This window comes from Anthonomus grandis, chromosome 6 (genome assembly GCF_022605725.1).
Source record: "Anthonomus grandis grandis chromosome 6, icAntGran1.3, whole genome shotgun sequence".
NCBI classification, from domain to species: domain Eukaryota; kingdom Metazoa; phylum Arthropoda; class Insecta; order Coleoptera; family Curculionidae; genus Anthonomus; species Anthonomus grandis.
In genome coordinates, this window is record NC_065551.1 from 34,648,411 (window position 1) to 34,663,043 (window position 14,633).

The 14,633-nt window shown below is 34.9% G+C and overlaps 1 protein-coding gene across 2 annotated transcripts; it reads right to left on the reverse strand.

The window, feature by feature from the left end:
* Positions 1-3,643: 3,643 nt before the first annotated feature.
* Positions 3,644-14,539, reverse strand: LOC126736986 (serine/threonine-protein kinase PAK mbt). 2 transcript variants are annotated; one of them, XM_050441642.1, is made up of 5 exons: positions 14,337-14,539; positions 13,779-14,238; positions 11,992-12,408; positions 10,949-11,659; positions 3,644-4,348 (listed from the first exon to the last, which is right to left on the reverse strand). In XM_050441642.1, exons 2-5 carry the CDS (start codon positions 14,232-14,234, stop codon positions 4,187-4,189), a joined length of 1,746 nt encoding a protein of 581 aa, XP_050297599.1. In that variant the 5' UTR covers positions 14,235-14,238; positions 14,337-14,539; the 3' UTR covers positions 3,644-4,186. The 2 variants fall into 2 exon arrangements, with proteins under 2 accessions (XP_050297599.1, XP_050297598.1); XM_050441641.1 differs by having other exon boundaries at positions 13,779-14,539.
* Positions 14,540-14,633: the final 94 nt, after the last annotated feature.

Genomic DNA, 14,633 nt, shown 5'->3' on the forward strand with positions numbered 1-14,633 from the left:
GACAATTGCTAATTTATGTCCTGAGTTTTGTTTATTTTGATTTCATAACCTATAAATAAATATAAATCTGGGCCTTGGCTCTAAAAGGGCCAAAGTCTATCTTTTACAGGAAAAAAATTACAAATCCGCTAAAGGCCAATGTCAACATTTCAATTTTATACTCTTTTTTCAATAAAAGGGCCAATGTGAACATAGGCCCCAAGAATCCAATATTATATAACTTCTTATAAGGCCAGTATCGATATAAATAATTGTGTACAGTGATTGTTGTCCTGGACAAAACAAAAACATTTTAATTTCTGCTATGCTGCTAACGATTATTGAAGAATATTTTAAACGAGAAGGAAGGCATGTCAGCATATATCACAAATTTCTTATTCCGTGACATACTCATATGGAAGCCGACCAAATTCATGCAGCCATTGAAAAGGCTAGAAAAAATACCACAAAAATAGAAATTCCTAGAGACTGGGCCAATTTAATTCGTTTAGTGCCTAGGAAACCCCCAATTTTTGTGCATGAGATGGTTCAGGAAGAATTCTTGAATTTTAAGTCACTCCTTTCGGGAAAGTTTCAGTACAAAAAAGTTAATACTTTGGGAAACCCTGTTGTTTGGGCTAAAATAAGAGTCATTCACTATTCTACCGAAAATCCTGGTCTGCTGAAATACAAAACCACTTTTGCTGAAGACGAGCCATATCAAACTTTAAATTTATTAAGAAAATCAACCCGTAATTCCGAAAATGCAATAAAACTTTTCCCTATTAATAAAAAACCGTTAGGCATTCCAAAAAATAAAGTACAATATTTGAGGGACTTATTACCATTTATTGATAAAAACAGTCAGCCATACTATCTGCAGTTTCTTAATGGACTAACTTCTTCTGAGACTGCAATTGATAATCTTGGTGAAAGTGAAGATGATGAAGATTCGCTTTAGGTGCCTATATTTTTATCAAAATGTATGTGCAACGACTTTAACGAAGTTTTTTCTTGTGTTTTTAGTTTCATTTTGATTTTTTTAAGTTGGGCCAAAGTGTTATTAGTTTAATTTATTATTTATTAATAAAAGGCCAATGTCAATTTTTTTTGAAAAATAAATTTATTTTATACATTTTTAAGATTTTTTTTAAAAACCAATATCCTCTATACCCAAATCAAGCTTAAGAAAAATATAGAAACCTATCTATGTTGTAAAAACCAAACCTAATGCGACCTCATTACCTTTAAAGTCAATTTGTCAAAAATTGCGACTTATGACTTTGGCCCTTTTAGAACCAAGCCCCAGAAATATAAGAGCCGTAATTTGCATAGAATCGATTCCACGTTAACGTTATCAAGTGTACTTCAATCCTTTTTTCAAAAAACCACGCAAAGATCAAATTGATAAGTCGTACGTCTAAATTTACGTATTGGCGTTACCTCATCTGTGTTTATAAGCATTTGACGCTGACAGATAATCAATTAATGGTTTAAGCGTCAAATGTCATGTCAATGGAGCTGTTTGCAAGTGACAGTAGTGTCAACACTGTCCCTTATGTAAAACTACTTCTGCGCTTCCTTAAAGGTCAAAATACAGCTTGATTTATTACTGCTAGACCTTATATGCGTTCCAATAATTACCTAATAAGTCAATATCTTTGAAACATTAAAACGATTTATTATCATTGTATATAGAAATAAATCCTTTTCACATAGTGCTTATACAGGGTGATTTTTAAGTTGATACTTAAGTTGAGTCCAATACGGTCCTCTCTAATTTAAATAAGTTGTTTAAAGTTGTCACCATTAACTTCAACACAACGATTTGCTCGGCGTAACCACTGTTCCGTAACGGCATTTTTCATATACCCGCACAAAAAAAAGTCACATGGATTTAGGTCTGGCGACCTTGGTGGCCATGCAACTGGTCCATTTCAGCCAATCCACCGATTTGGGTAACTTATATCAAAAAAATTCACTCACTTCTCGTCTAAAATGGGCAGGTGCTCCATCCTGCAGGAGCCACATAGCTTGCCTGATATTCAGTGGCACGTCTTCTAACAGAACAGGCAGATTATTTTGCAAAAAGTCCAAATAAACATCGCCCGTTAAACAGTCTGGTAAGATAAATGGTCCAACAAGTATCCCATTCACAATTCCTGCTCACACATTAGCAGAAAAGCGGTGTTGGAAATTGGTTCTGCGAATTGCATGGGGATTATCAACAGACCAAACATGCGTATTTCGAAAATTGTTAATTCCGTTTCGGGTGAATGTTTCCTCGTCCATGGCTAAAATTTTGTTCGAAAAATGTTGATCATTTTCATGTTGTTGTAGGAACCATTCACAAAACTGAACTCTGCGGGGGAAGTCTTCAGGCAGTAGCGCTTGCACACGTTGAACGTGAAAGGGATTAAATTGATTCTCGCGCAATGTTGTCCATACTTTTGTTTGACTTAATCCGACCTGCCCTGCAACAACTCGAGTACTTGTTGTTGGATCTTCTTCGATGAGATTTAAAATTTGTTTTTTCCTATGAACATTTTCAGGTCTCCTTCCTCTTCCTGCATGCCCTCCACGATGTTCCCGTAAATCGCCAGTATCCCTAGCCCGTTGAAAAAGATTTATGAAACTTCTGGGTGTAGGATGATTCCGCAAAGGAAAGCGGTGTGCGTATAATACCGAAGCAGCAGCAGCACTCTCCATAAATAAGCAACATATCTACGTTCATCAACAAGTTCATTGTTTTCATAACGATGTGCCATTTTTCGAATTTGCAAATTTAAAATTAACAGCAATAAACCAAAAGTGTCTAAGACTAACTGGTCGGTACAATGCGTGATCGATAATACAAAAATTCGAGCAAAAACTAAACATAAACATACGATGAAAAACACACCCATATTCATTTTTTTAATTCTGTATGTCCCTTGTTTTTGAGTAAAAGGGTATTTGAAAAAAAATTATATTTTACCGAGTTCAATACACAGTTAAAAAAAAAGGATCAACTTAAAAATCACCCTGTATATTTCATATAATGCTTCACAAGAAAAAAATACCACCTCAGTACGGTTCTGATTCTAGTGTCAACAGCGATTGACAAGCTGACGTTGGCAGATAATCAGTGGCTTAAACGTCAATTGTCATTGACGAACCCTTGACAAGTGACATTAAAATCAGGAGCGCATTTCCGCATATTAATTTAAAATGTTTGGTTTATATCAAACGAATTATGTTCCTTAATCAATTTTTAGTACAAAATTTTATTAGAATATTTCCAATTTAAGAATGTGTACTAAAAGCGCTTTGTATGCATTAATTTCCACAATTTTTGCATTTAAATTCAAACACTATGAATTTCTTAGTGATACGAGGCAAGACCTTGATAGATCAATTATTGGTTTAAACGTCAACTGTCAGTTTAACGTTGTCAAATGATAATAAAGTCAGGACCGTATTTTCTTCAAACTATTTAAAAGCACTTTTTTTAATAATGTAAAATTGTCTTAAAAAGTACACCTGGATGCGTTCCCGATTCTACTATCAATAGTCGTTGACAGTAAAATCAATGCTTTAAACGTCAAGTATCATTACAACTGTTGACAAATGACATTAAAATCAGGACCGTACTTTTACTAATATTTATTAAAAAAAAAAAAAGTTGCATATTTAAACATTTTTAATAATATAATACACATCAGTAATATTCCCTTGTCAAGTCTTTGAAAAAAAGTAAATATGATACACTATAACTACAAATTAAATAATAAGTAAAAGGTGCCTTATAAAGATTAAGAATACCCTAATATGTATCACCAAAGGTTGTAAATGCAATATAATTGGAAAATTTGATAACAATCCCTTAAAATCTAGTGATGTCAACAATTTTGGACGGCTTAATGTTACAATAGAGGCACTAAAACGTTTAATACAGTAGAATCGATACTCTACCATATTTAATACTATGAATCCCTATAATTAATTAATTTCAACAAACAATATCAAAAAAATATAAAGGAAACCTTAAAAGTATACAGATCATGAAACCGGACAAAAAACTACTATTAATATACAAAAATTGAATGCTTAAAGTAGAAGACCCTCCTCACTAAGGCACAACATTGCGTCAATCGTTCACATTTTCAGTTTAACACTTACCTTATTAAAGCTATCAACAACAATATACACTCTCAACTATTTACAATTAATAATTCGTATGCTTGGAACCTCTCATCAATGGTACCAAGAGGGCCGGCGGTCCTGCCTGTCTTAAGAACGGATGCGCCAATAACTCCTGCGCGGACGCCCTTTGCGCAGGATCTCGCACCAACATCCGGTCCAGGAAACTTTGTAGACGCGGAGATACCTAAGGAAAAAGAACTTTCAATACTCAAATATTTATTTCCATAGACTCACACAAATAAGTATCGGATAATGTAAAAAAATAAAACATAAGACCTAAACATACAACTTTTAAAAGGCCTTAAGAAAAAACAATAAAAAATTCACAATTAATGAAAGACTAAGAATATAAGACAACTACAGCTTTTAAGAAACAAACAAATACTAATTATGGGAGTAAGGATCAGGGTTGGGTACGTCGAAAATTTGTTATATTCGACGCTATTTTCCACGCGTCGAAAATTATTTTTTGACACCATAAATTTTTGATATATTCGACTGTCGAAAATATATTTGGATATTTTAATTGGAATTTGGAACTAAATACTATACTATACAACCAGGCCTGACTAAAACCACAGAATAAGTTAGTTATAGTACAGTAAATAACTCTACCTCAATGTGTATTAATATTAATATATTGTTTAAAAAAAATACAACCAAAAAAAAGTCAATTTAACAGGACTTCAAATTTAAAATACATTCACAAATGATTGTAAAAACGGCATTTAAAATATAAAATTAATATTCTTAACTTTTATTTTCATCCCTTATTTTTAGATGGTAATAAATATAAGTCAGTTTTTTTGAATTTTCTGAGTCTGAGTATTTCTCAGCCTTGAATGAATGAAAGACCAGTTTGAGAAAAGTCTCTCGAGCTGTGCTGAAGAGGCTGGTATTGTATTCAACTTCATGGCTAACTTAGCCAGTTCTGGGTAATGTCTTTCTGCCAATCCCCAGAAAGTCTGCACATTTGCGACTTCTTTGGAAAAAAGTTTTTCGAAGAAATTTTTATTATTTTTATAAAAATGGAAATCATTTAATGCAGTAGCACCTAAATTGTCTATGAGAAAGTTTTCCACATCTCGAATTTGTTCTTCAGATAACATTTTACCCCTATACTGTGGATGTAAAAAATTGGCAGATAAAGAATAAACATTTAATGCTTGTTTTTGTCGTTTTTTGACAAAATTATCATATTGTTCAAAACCATCTGGTAAACGCAATCTTAACCATTCCTCAGCTGCATCCGCAATTGAAGCCTGTGTGCTTTGTAATTTATTTAGGAGCTTGCATACAGGATCAAATAGCTTAACGCTATCCTCTACTTGCTTCTTTAAATTTTCATCAAAAACGAGTTTAGTTATATTAGGTTTTGATTTTTGTATTATCTTCTGCAATCACATTTCTCATAGCCTTTAAGTTAACTAAAAAATTAACAAAAGAGTCTCTAAATGAACACCAGCGTGTTTCCCCAGCTAATATTATTGTTTTTCCATTATGTTTTACAACACTTTTTTCTAAATCAGGCGATGAAAATTCTCTCAATACAGATTGCACTCTTCCTGCAATAGCATCTGATACCAATTCTTTTGCCAAAAGAATTGCAGTATGGCTATTGCAATTTAAGTACCAAAGATTGATTTGGGAACCCATCTTTCTCATGTTACTAGCATTATCTGAGCAGATGGCATAAATATTAGTATTATATATTTCTTTCGCTAAAGTGACGCACTGCTCGACAATTGCCTGTAGTTTATCCCCAGTTTCCTTTTCGCCTGTAAGATCATAAGATTCTAGAAAAGCTATATCACCTCCTATTGTGAATAAGGCAAACTACATTCTTTGTATTATTAGAAGAATTTTTCCAACCGTCAATCAACATAACGGATTCCGCGTCAAAATTTTTTAAAGAATTCTTACAATTTTCGTAGCATTTTGGTAGTAACAAGTTGGTTAATGTTTTTCTAATCGATAGCTTGTATGAAGGGCGAAGGGCATGTATGAAATTTTTAAAATGTGACGACTCTGTGACCGAAAAGGGTATGTTGCACCCAAATATAAATGTAGCCAAGGCTTTATCCAGGTCTTCTTTTTTTTCTTCTTTCAAAAAAACAGCTACCGCTACCACTACTACCACTTAGCCCACTAGGGCCAGGCGCATCAAGATTGAAAGATTCTAGTATTCCAGTATTATCCGTTTCTATCATCATTTCTTGATCTTCAACATAGTAAGATTCAAGATCAGCCGAGGAACCAATATCCACATTTCCAGATGCTATATCGCTGTTATTAGAAATTTTATCACTTATTAAGTCGCTATTTTCACTTCTTTTTAAAATTTTTTATAAGGGCTGCTCATCTTCAACGCTCGAGTTATCGTCAGAGTCGGATACATCCACAACCGTCTTTTGCAAGTGTTTCTGGGTCACTAAAAGCAGGAAGACTATTCATAGCAACATATTATTAAAATTTATAATAAAAACATATAGAGCCGAGCAAAAAAAAAGTATTGCAAATAAAAAACATATTTTAATTGTTTATTTTTTATTTTCTGCAAAAAAAATCCTCTCTCCATTTATAGGCTTTTAACTTTTTTTCTTTATTTTATTACACTAGCTTTAACCCCCGCGGCTCCGCTCGCGTCATTAAATGTGAATGGCTGTGGGTTTTTTTATTTTTACATATTTTTTTTTTATAAAATCATGCCTATAAGTCCTATAGCCGTCCAGGGGAAAAACAAATAACTGTGCAAATTTTGACGCAATTCTGTTTTGTGGTTCGTAAGTTATAAGCGAACATACCCACCGACATTCACATTTATATTATAGATTAAAAAAAAAATAATTCGATTTTTCAAAAACCAAAATTTAGATTAATTTTAAATTTTAACCATACTTTCTACCCATATTTTTTATGCAACAGCAGCAGCTCCGATGAAGCAACGTTTTAGTAATAGCAAGAAAAATAATAGTACTTTTTATTTTTACTTACCCGTCGGTTGCATATTCTCTTTACAAACATTTCTATGGCTCAGCAGTCTTTTCTTCCCTGTATTTTTTATGGTTTTCTTACAGTAGCTGCATAAGGCTGCACATCAATTTCCCTGAATTTTAATCGAATCAAAACCATATTCTTTTAAAAATGTATGTTGAGGTCGCCCAGCCATTATGAATATCTTTTTATATCAAGAATTCCGGTACGCTAATTTGTCATCTATCTCTTCACGTACACACGACACTAAGCTAATATAACAGATAAAACTAAACAAATCAGCTTTTTCTAAAGAGAAGCTGTTTGATAAAACTATTAGGCCCTCCGCACATTAAGAAACTAATTGGAAATTTAAATCACAAACTAGTTACCAACTAAGAATCGCACACGATGCAACTGATAAAATCACTTCGCTTCTGAATTATCGGGGGAATTTTGTGCTTAAACTACTATTTTAGTACAGTGCGCGTTAAAAAAATGTCTAGTGATTCGAGTGATGAGGATATTATCCTTTATTACTATTATAGAAAAAGGAGAAACCGACAAAAGAAAAGGAGATATTGGATTCATCCCTACATTGAGAAAAATATAAAATGCAGAGCTTTTGTTGCTGCAAAAGAACTACAAGAAACTGACGCCAAGTTTCTGGCCTTTTATAGAATGTCAAAGGAATCATATGTACATTTAGTACAATTGCTTGTCCCTGCTAACCACAAGAAAAATACTCCAATGCGAGAATGTGTTGGAGCAGACCCTCAGGTAAGAAAAACAAATTTATTTTCTTTAATATAAAAACTGAAGAATTATAAATAAATGTTATTTACTAAATTAAACATCATTAGTATTGAACATATTTCCCACAAATTCATAATAAGATGAGGCTCTCTGTGGATTATGTGTTGCAATATGAAGAGGGGTCAAGATATTTCCTTGTTCTGTTTGAATTGTTGAGGTGGCAACTCTGCCGAGACTTTAGACCCTGTCGATATATTTGAATTTGGGCTCAAAATCTTTGGCGTACTATGCACTATATCATCAATTAAATCCATTACTTTTCGCTTAAACATTCTTGTTTGGTGGGAAGACATCTCGTTCAAATCGGGCAGTAGGCTCAGTAAAAACATTTTATTGGCCTCCTGCAGCGGATCCATATTGGCATCAAGTTTTTTTTTTTTGCTTTTAAATATTCATCAAAGCTTTCATCTACATTATCTTTTGATTGTTTATTATCTCTGCGCTTTGAAGATGATTTTTTTTTATGAATTGATGATTGTGAAGGCTCAGATGGCAAAGCAAATGAGTGAGGAGATGGTAATTGCAATGATTGTGGGGATGGTGCTGGCAGGGACACAGAATTTGTCCGTGGAAGTGTTGCCTGGGAATCATCCGACTCTTCTTCTTCATCATCATCATGAACTTCTTCTTCCGATTGTTTTGGCAAATTCCCTGAAGTCGCGGAATTTAAAGCTTTTATATATGGTAAAGCAAACTGCATCGCAACTGTTAGATAATAAGCCTTTTTTAATTTAGCTGAAGAGCCACTTGCAGCTGGTTTCATATGTCTCTCAAATACTGTTCTCAAGTTTTTTCACTTCTCCTTGCATTCGGTCCCTGAAATAAAAAATATATTTAGAAATGATGTTTCTGATTTGTGTTTTTTGCCTTATCTTTTATTTAAATGAAAACTATTAGTCCAAGGCAGATTTCCGCAGAAAAGTATAGAGTAGTAGAGTGTGTCTTGCGACTGGAGGAACATTCGTCAGTGTGGCTTTATATTTTGCTAGATGGGACAATACCGTTCCACAAATTGTGACCGAAACTACGGCTATTATATGGGATGTATTAAACGAAGAATATCTGCTCATTCCAGATATGGAACAATGGAAAAAAATTGCAGAACGCTTCGGTTTATGGTGGAATTTACCTAACTGCCTAGGCGCTATTGATGGAAAACATATTCGTATTGAAAAACTTCCAAATTCCGGATCCACTAATTTTAATTATAAATCGTACCATTATATCGTACTGATGGCATGCTGTGACGCTGATGGTCTATTTACATTAATTGAAACGGGTTATGCAGGCAGAAATAGCGATGGCGGACTTTTCCGTGCTTCAGCTATTAAGCATTGGATTGAAAATGAAGTCCTAAATTTTCCACTATCTTCAAAATTGCCAAGTGACGCGAGCAAGAATCAATTCCCTCACTACTTTGCTGGCGACGAAGCATTTCCCTTACTACGCTACTTAATGAGACCACATCCACAACGTACATTGGATAATGTAAAAAGGATTTTCAATTACCGATTAAGTCGGTGAATGTTCATTCGGAATGATGGCCGAGAAATTTCAAGTTTTAGATACTGCAATAAAATGTCATTCGCCCGAGAAAATCATTAAAATAATAAAATCTGTGTGTATTCTACACAATTATGTACGAAAACGGGAAGGCATACCATATAATCCACAGCAATTTGAAGAAAATAATAGCCCGGTCATAAGTCCCGATATAGAACCCCAAAATCTTCAAATAAGTGCTCAATCTTCCGCATACAACTTAAGGAATTATTTATCTAACTATTTCATAACTCCAGCAGCTGCTCTTCCATGGCAATGGAATTACACTGTATAGCTTATTTTGTAATAATTTAAATAAATCTGTATAAATCAATACATACCTGATAAAGTTAGTTCCTTTCCAATAGCATTCCAAGACTTTTCGGTTATATCTTTGCGCGAATATTCATTTAATGTATAGTCATATAGACAGGGGTATTTTTCCACTTCTTTAACTAATCTAATATTCAATTGTTGTTCTGCCATTTTCGACATTTTTAATGTTTTCTCATAAAACACATTAGAAACTAATCGCGAGCGACTCCGGACAACTAGTTGCGCCGTGTGCGAGTGCTCATAGAAATACACGGGCCGCAACTAATAAGCAACTGATTGACGATTTAAATTTGCAATTAGTTTCTTTTCAGTTGCCTAATGTGCGAAGGGCCTTAGAAGCCAAATTAGTCAAATAAACCGACTGGAAATTACCGCGCGTCTGCCGTAAGCCGGTTTAAGTTGAGGGGGTTCCCCTGAATTTGAGCTCTGTTGCTTATGTTCTAATAGAGAACGTATCTTAAACGATTTCAAGGGCATTACGAGAGGCCGGCAAATATAAGCACCGGCAACCGGACGACGCGGTCCGCGAAATATTCGAAAAAGATGAGCCGATAATATTCGACGTTTTCGACGTGATTTTCGACACCAGCGTCAATACCCATCCCTGGTAAGGATGAGACGCCGCAATTTAAATATTCTGTTACTGTATAAAAGGAATTTTTAATTAAAATTCTAATTAAAATAATAAATAAATAATAATAATTAAAATTAATAAAATTCTAATTCTCTCTCCCAAAAAATTATTTAAAACTATTCATGATTTTTTTTTCACTTCTTGATATACACGATTTGTCAATTTTTAAATTATGATATTGTATATATTTTTCGTACTTTTTTTGACCTAGACAAAAATTAACAAATAATAATATTAACAGATTATTTTTAAATCCAACTCAATATAAAAACCTAATTTACGTAAATCGAATGCGCTCCCTAATGATCCCAATAGTATCTATCTATGTAATGTATATGCATGTTTAATAAAAGACAATTTATTATTATTATTTCGCATTTTTTCTATTTAAGATGAGATTTGAGAAAAACTCTAGAATTTCTTAGTGATGCGAAACCTCTGACCACATAAAATAGAATAAAACTAGGTAATACTAATAAATACCTTATGGCCGTTCTTCAACTTGGGAGGCGGCATCTCCCTAATCCTCCGCATCGCTTGCAAGGGCGGCTCGTTAAAGAAGGGCGGCTCGCCGTCCACCATCTCAATCACCATAATCCCCAACGACCAAATATCGACCTCGGGTCCGTACGGTAACCGGGAAATCACCTCGGGGGACATCCAATAGGGCGTGCCCACCAAAGACTTTCTCTTCGGCAACTCCTGGGACACCTGAGCGCAAAAACCGAAATCCGACAGTTTCACTCTGCCGTCCAACGCCAGTAAAATCGAATCGGACTTTATGTCCCTATGGATCACCCCCTGGGAGTGTAGGTAGGCCAGCGCTTTCAAACACTGCTTGCACACCGTCGCTATTTGTTCCTCGTCCATTCTGGAGTGGGTCACTATGTCCGTGAGGGCGCCCCCTTCTAAGAACTCCATCACCACCCACAGTTCGTCGTTCACCAAATAACTGTCGAACATTTCCACTATGTTCGGATGGTGATAGTCTCTCATGATGACCACTTCGTTAAAAAGTAACTCTCTGCGTTGCTGTTTTCTTAAATCCATTTTTTTCACCGCCACCTGTTTGCCGTTGTTCCTGTCTTGGGCTATGCAAACCGTACCGGTGGAACCCTCGCCGATTTTCACGAATCTTTCCAAGTTTTCCCGTGGGTCTTTCGAGGACACGACCATCTGTAGGGCTGCTCTAAACTGAATATGATAATAATACAAAAATTATAAACTATAAACAAGTAAAATATAAATTATTGAAGAAAGACTACATTTCAAGACAAATAGCAAAGTCAAAATTCAAGCAACAGTTTGTGAAACACCATAAACAACTTGACCCTTCACTCTGGTGATGGTTCTACCTGTTTTTTTTTATGACTGACTATTTTCAGCTTGATATTTTTGTATTTCATTTAAGTTATAACTGTATTTCTCGAGCTTTGTTAACAACAATGCATATTTTGATTTTACCTTTTTTAAATTGCAACAAATCTGTCTTGGAAAATGAACCTGCTTAAATAAATATAACTTACTTGTTCATGTGTCAATCTTTGTTCGTGGTGCCTGGAAGAGGAACTGTGACCACTGCTAGCGGTAGAAGGATGTCCCGGATGCGTCTGGTTAACTAAATTCCCATTTTTCACATTCTGATTCATGTCCGGCCTGGAGTGGCTCCCCACACTGCCCGGACCAGGATGCTGGATCACCGAAGACTGACTGCCGAATGTGGAGTGTGGAATGGAGTGCGAAGTGGACGCCACAGAACCCACCGGGGATATTTGGGGATGTTCTTGGGGCCTCGGGGGGTAAACGACCGGTTTATGTTGCTCTGCCATGTTGCCATTGAGCATTTGTTGGTTTACGTAAGCGTTTTGGGTTTCATGGTTGCTTGCCGGGGAGCCTTCTCTTGCCACTTGCGCTTTACTTGGGTTTTCTTGGTAAAAACCAGCCTGCATTTAAATATATTGTCAGCGCTATCAGAGGCATATATTGGGAGAGTTTGATGAGAAAGGTTTATCATATAGATTTAAATAAAAATTTGTCTGACCAGTATATGCAGAATAAACACGTACATTTGAAATTTTAAAAGGGAGGTCAAAGTTCTTAGGGCATGAACCCACAGGAATGATTTGTTTGATGAAGAAGTTGATGTTTAATTTACATTATTTTTGGACTAAATTATAAAATATCTTGAACTTCTTTTCCACTATAAATTGCTAATTGTTCTCGTGATTTTGGGTTGTATAGCAACTCAGACTGGGTTAGTAATGAGATTGTAAAGCAAGGCCAAAAACTGCTTTTTCCATTTATGTGTTGCAAAAAATCATAAAACTAAAGGCAAACTATATAGAGTAAGAATTAAACAACACATTACTAATAGCCATAATGCCTACTCTCAATTTTAAATAATGCCTCCAACAAAATGAGGGCTTCTTCGCATATAATAAATAATGAATTGAGTTCTTTTATATATCCAGTTAATAGGGTTTCTTTAACATTCCAAATTAAATATTTTATATTATTCTTCCAGGCACTTGAGAGAGCACTTTATTTGCTCAATTATGTAAAAAAATAATGCAAATACAATTTAACCACTAATTTACTGAAAATACAGGACAAGCAATGACTAATCACTCAATTTCTGTTCCTCATTCTTATGCAGAAGCTTGTGGTAACTCAATGTTTCTTCAACCAGTGACTTAGTTTGAATTTTTGAGGTTAATTTACCACAAGCACTCTAGTGGTGTTGGTGATATTGATGACATTCCCCAGTCTTCTTCGATAATTCATGAGTAATTCTATTTCATTAAAAAAACTGGAAAATTATGTAGAGAAGAGGTTTTACACTGGGATGGGTTGCATTTACCTCAATAATAGATCTGTTTGACAAAGAAGCGACCAGGAATATTAATCTGATATTGTTAGGAAGGTTCCCCGGGGAATCTATTGCTTATTGTTTTATTTTTAATTTTACATGAAACAAATTTGCCACTTTGTGAATAAATAAATGAATACATACAGTAAATGAATTATTAATTTATCTGAAAATCAAGCTTTAGAAATTTCTAACGAAAAGAGTTTAGGCATCAAATTAGGGAAATTATTTGAATCTTTTATGGGTTATAGTTAAGTTATCAGGGCCAAATCAGTGCTAATGACAATTAAATGGTGTTAATTCTGTTAGAATTTAATAGTTTAATATTGTGGTTAGGTTTTAAATGAATTATTGTTCTTTTTTGTAGTGGGGTTAGGCCTGTATAATAATAATTAAAAAAAAACCTATTTCTAAATAAAATCCTTATTAAATTTAAATACTTACACCGGGCTCTCGCCTCATTGAAGGATACTGTAAAATTTGTTCTTCTGGTACTGCCGGCGGTACATTGGCATTTGACCTATCCACCCTACGTAACCTGGGTGGACTAGAAGACCGTAACGAATTCGATCTGGCCACATTAGAAGTCTTCGGAAGCATAATTCCGTTCACGGGCGGTTGTTTTTGATTTTGGTGAGTGCTCAGTCGATTTTCCGATTTATGATCTCCCCTGACAATGGTTTTGAGGTCCAATATTTCGGTGGGAGTGATCTCGGACGGGTCTACCAAAGGCAAGGGCCTGTTAGTCGATTTTAAAATCTGATTGTTGCCGACTATGGAGGCCCATTGTAGCGGCAGACCCACGTATTTACCCTCGCGTTTATCGAAACCCGTGTGCACCCTGTGCTCGAAATTAATCGGCGGCGAGATCTGGGGTTTCTTCTTTTTCTTCGAAAACATCGCGCTACAATTACAATTTAACTTTTAACAAGAAGAAAAACAATGAATGACCCGTTATAGGAAAATTAAAGAACGTCAACAATATACATTCTAGCACATAACCTTGTTTCGTTCACTGCGGTGGGTTTCTACGTCTTAAAATGCCGCGAATGCCCATAGAATTATTCAATTTCTTTCTGGTAAGGCGACAAGGGGGCAAATTTGAATACAAAAGTAGATTTTTTTTTTCAAACAAAAATATAAATAATGCTAAAAAAAAGGCGAGGTCATAGCGAGGTCACGCTGACTGTTGACAGAACTGTCACTGTCACACATAGAGTAATTAAAAGTATATTTAATATTCATTTCTCTATGCTGTCACACTAGAGATGGTGGTATGACTCGCACTATTGACATCTT

Excerpts from the sequence above, each read along its gene's own strand:
- LOC126736986 (XM_050441642.1), bottom strand. The coding sequence starts at position 14,234 with ATGTTTTCGAAGAAAAAGAAGAAACCCCAGATCTCGCCGCCGATTAAT. Across the intron at positions 11,660-11,991 it reads AAAGATTGACACATGAACAA|TTTAGAGCAGCCCTACAGAT; the intron begins GTAAGTTATATT and ends TATCATATTCAG. Across the intron at positions 4,349-10,948 it reads AGTTGAAGAACGGCCATAAG|GTATCTCCGCGTCTACAAAG; the intron begins GTATTTATTAGT and ends CTTTTTCCTTAG.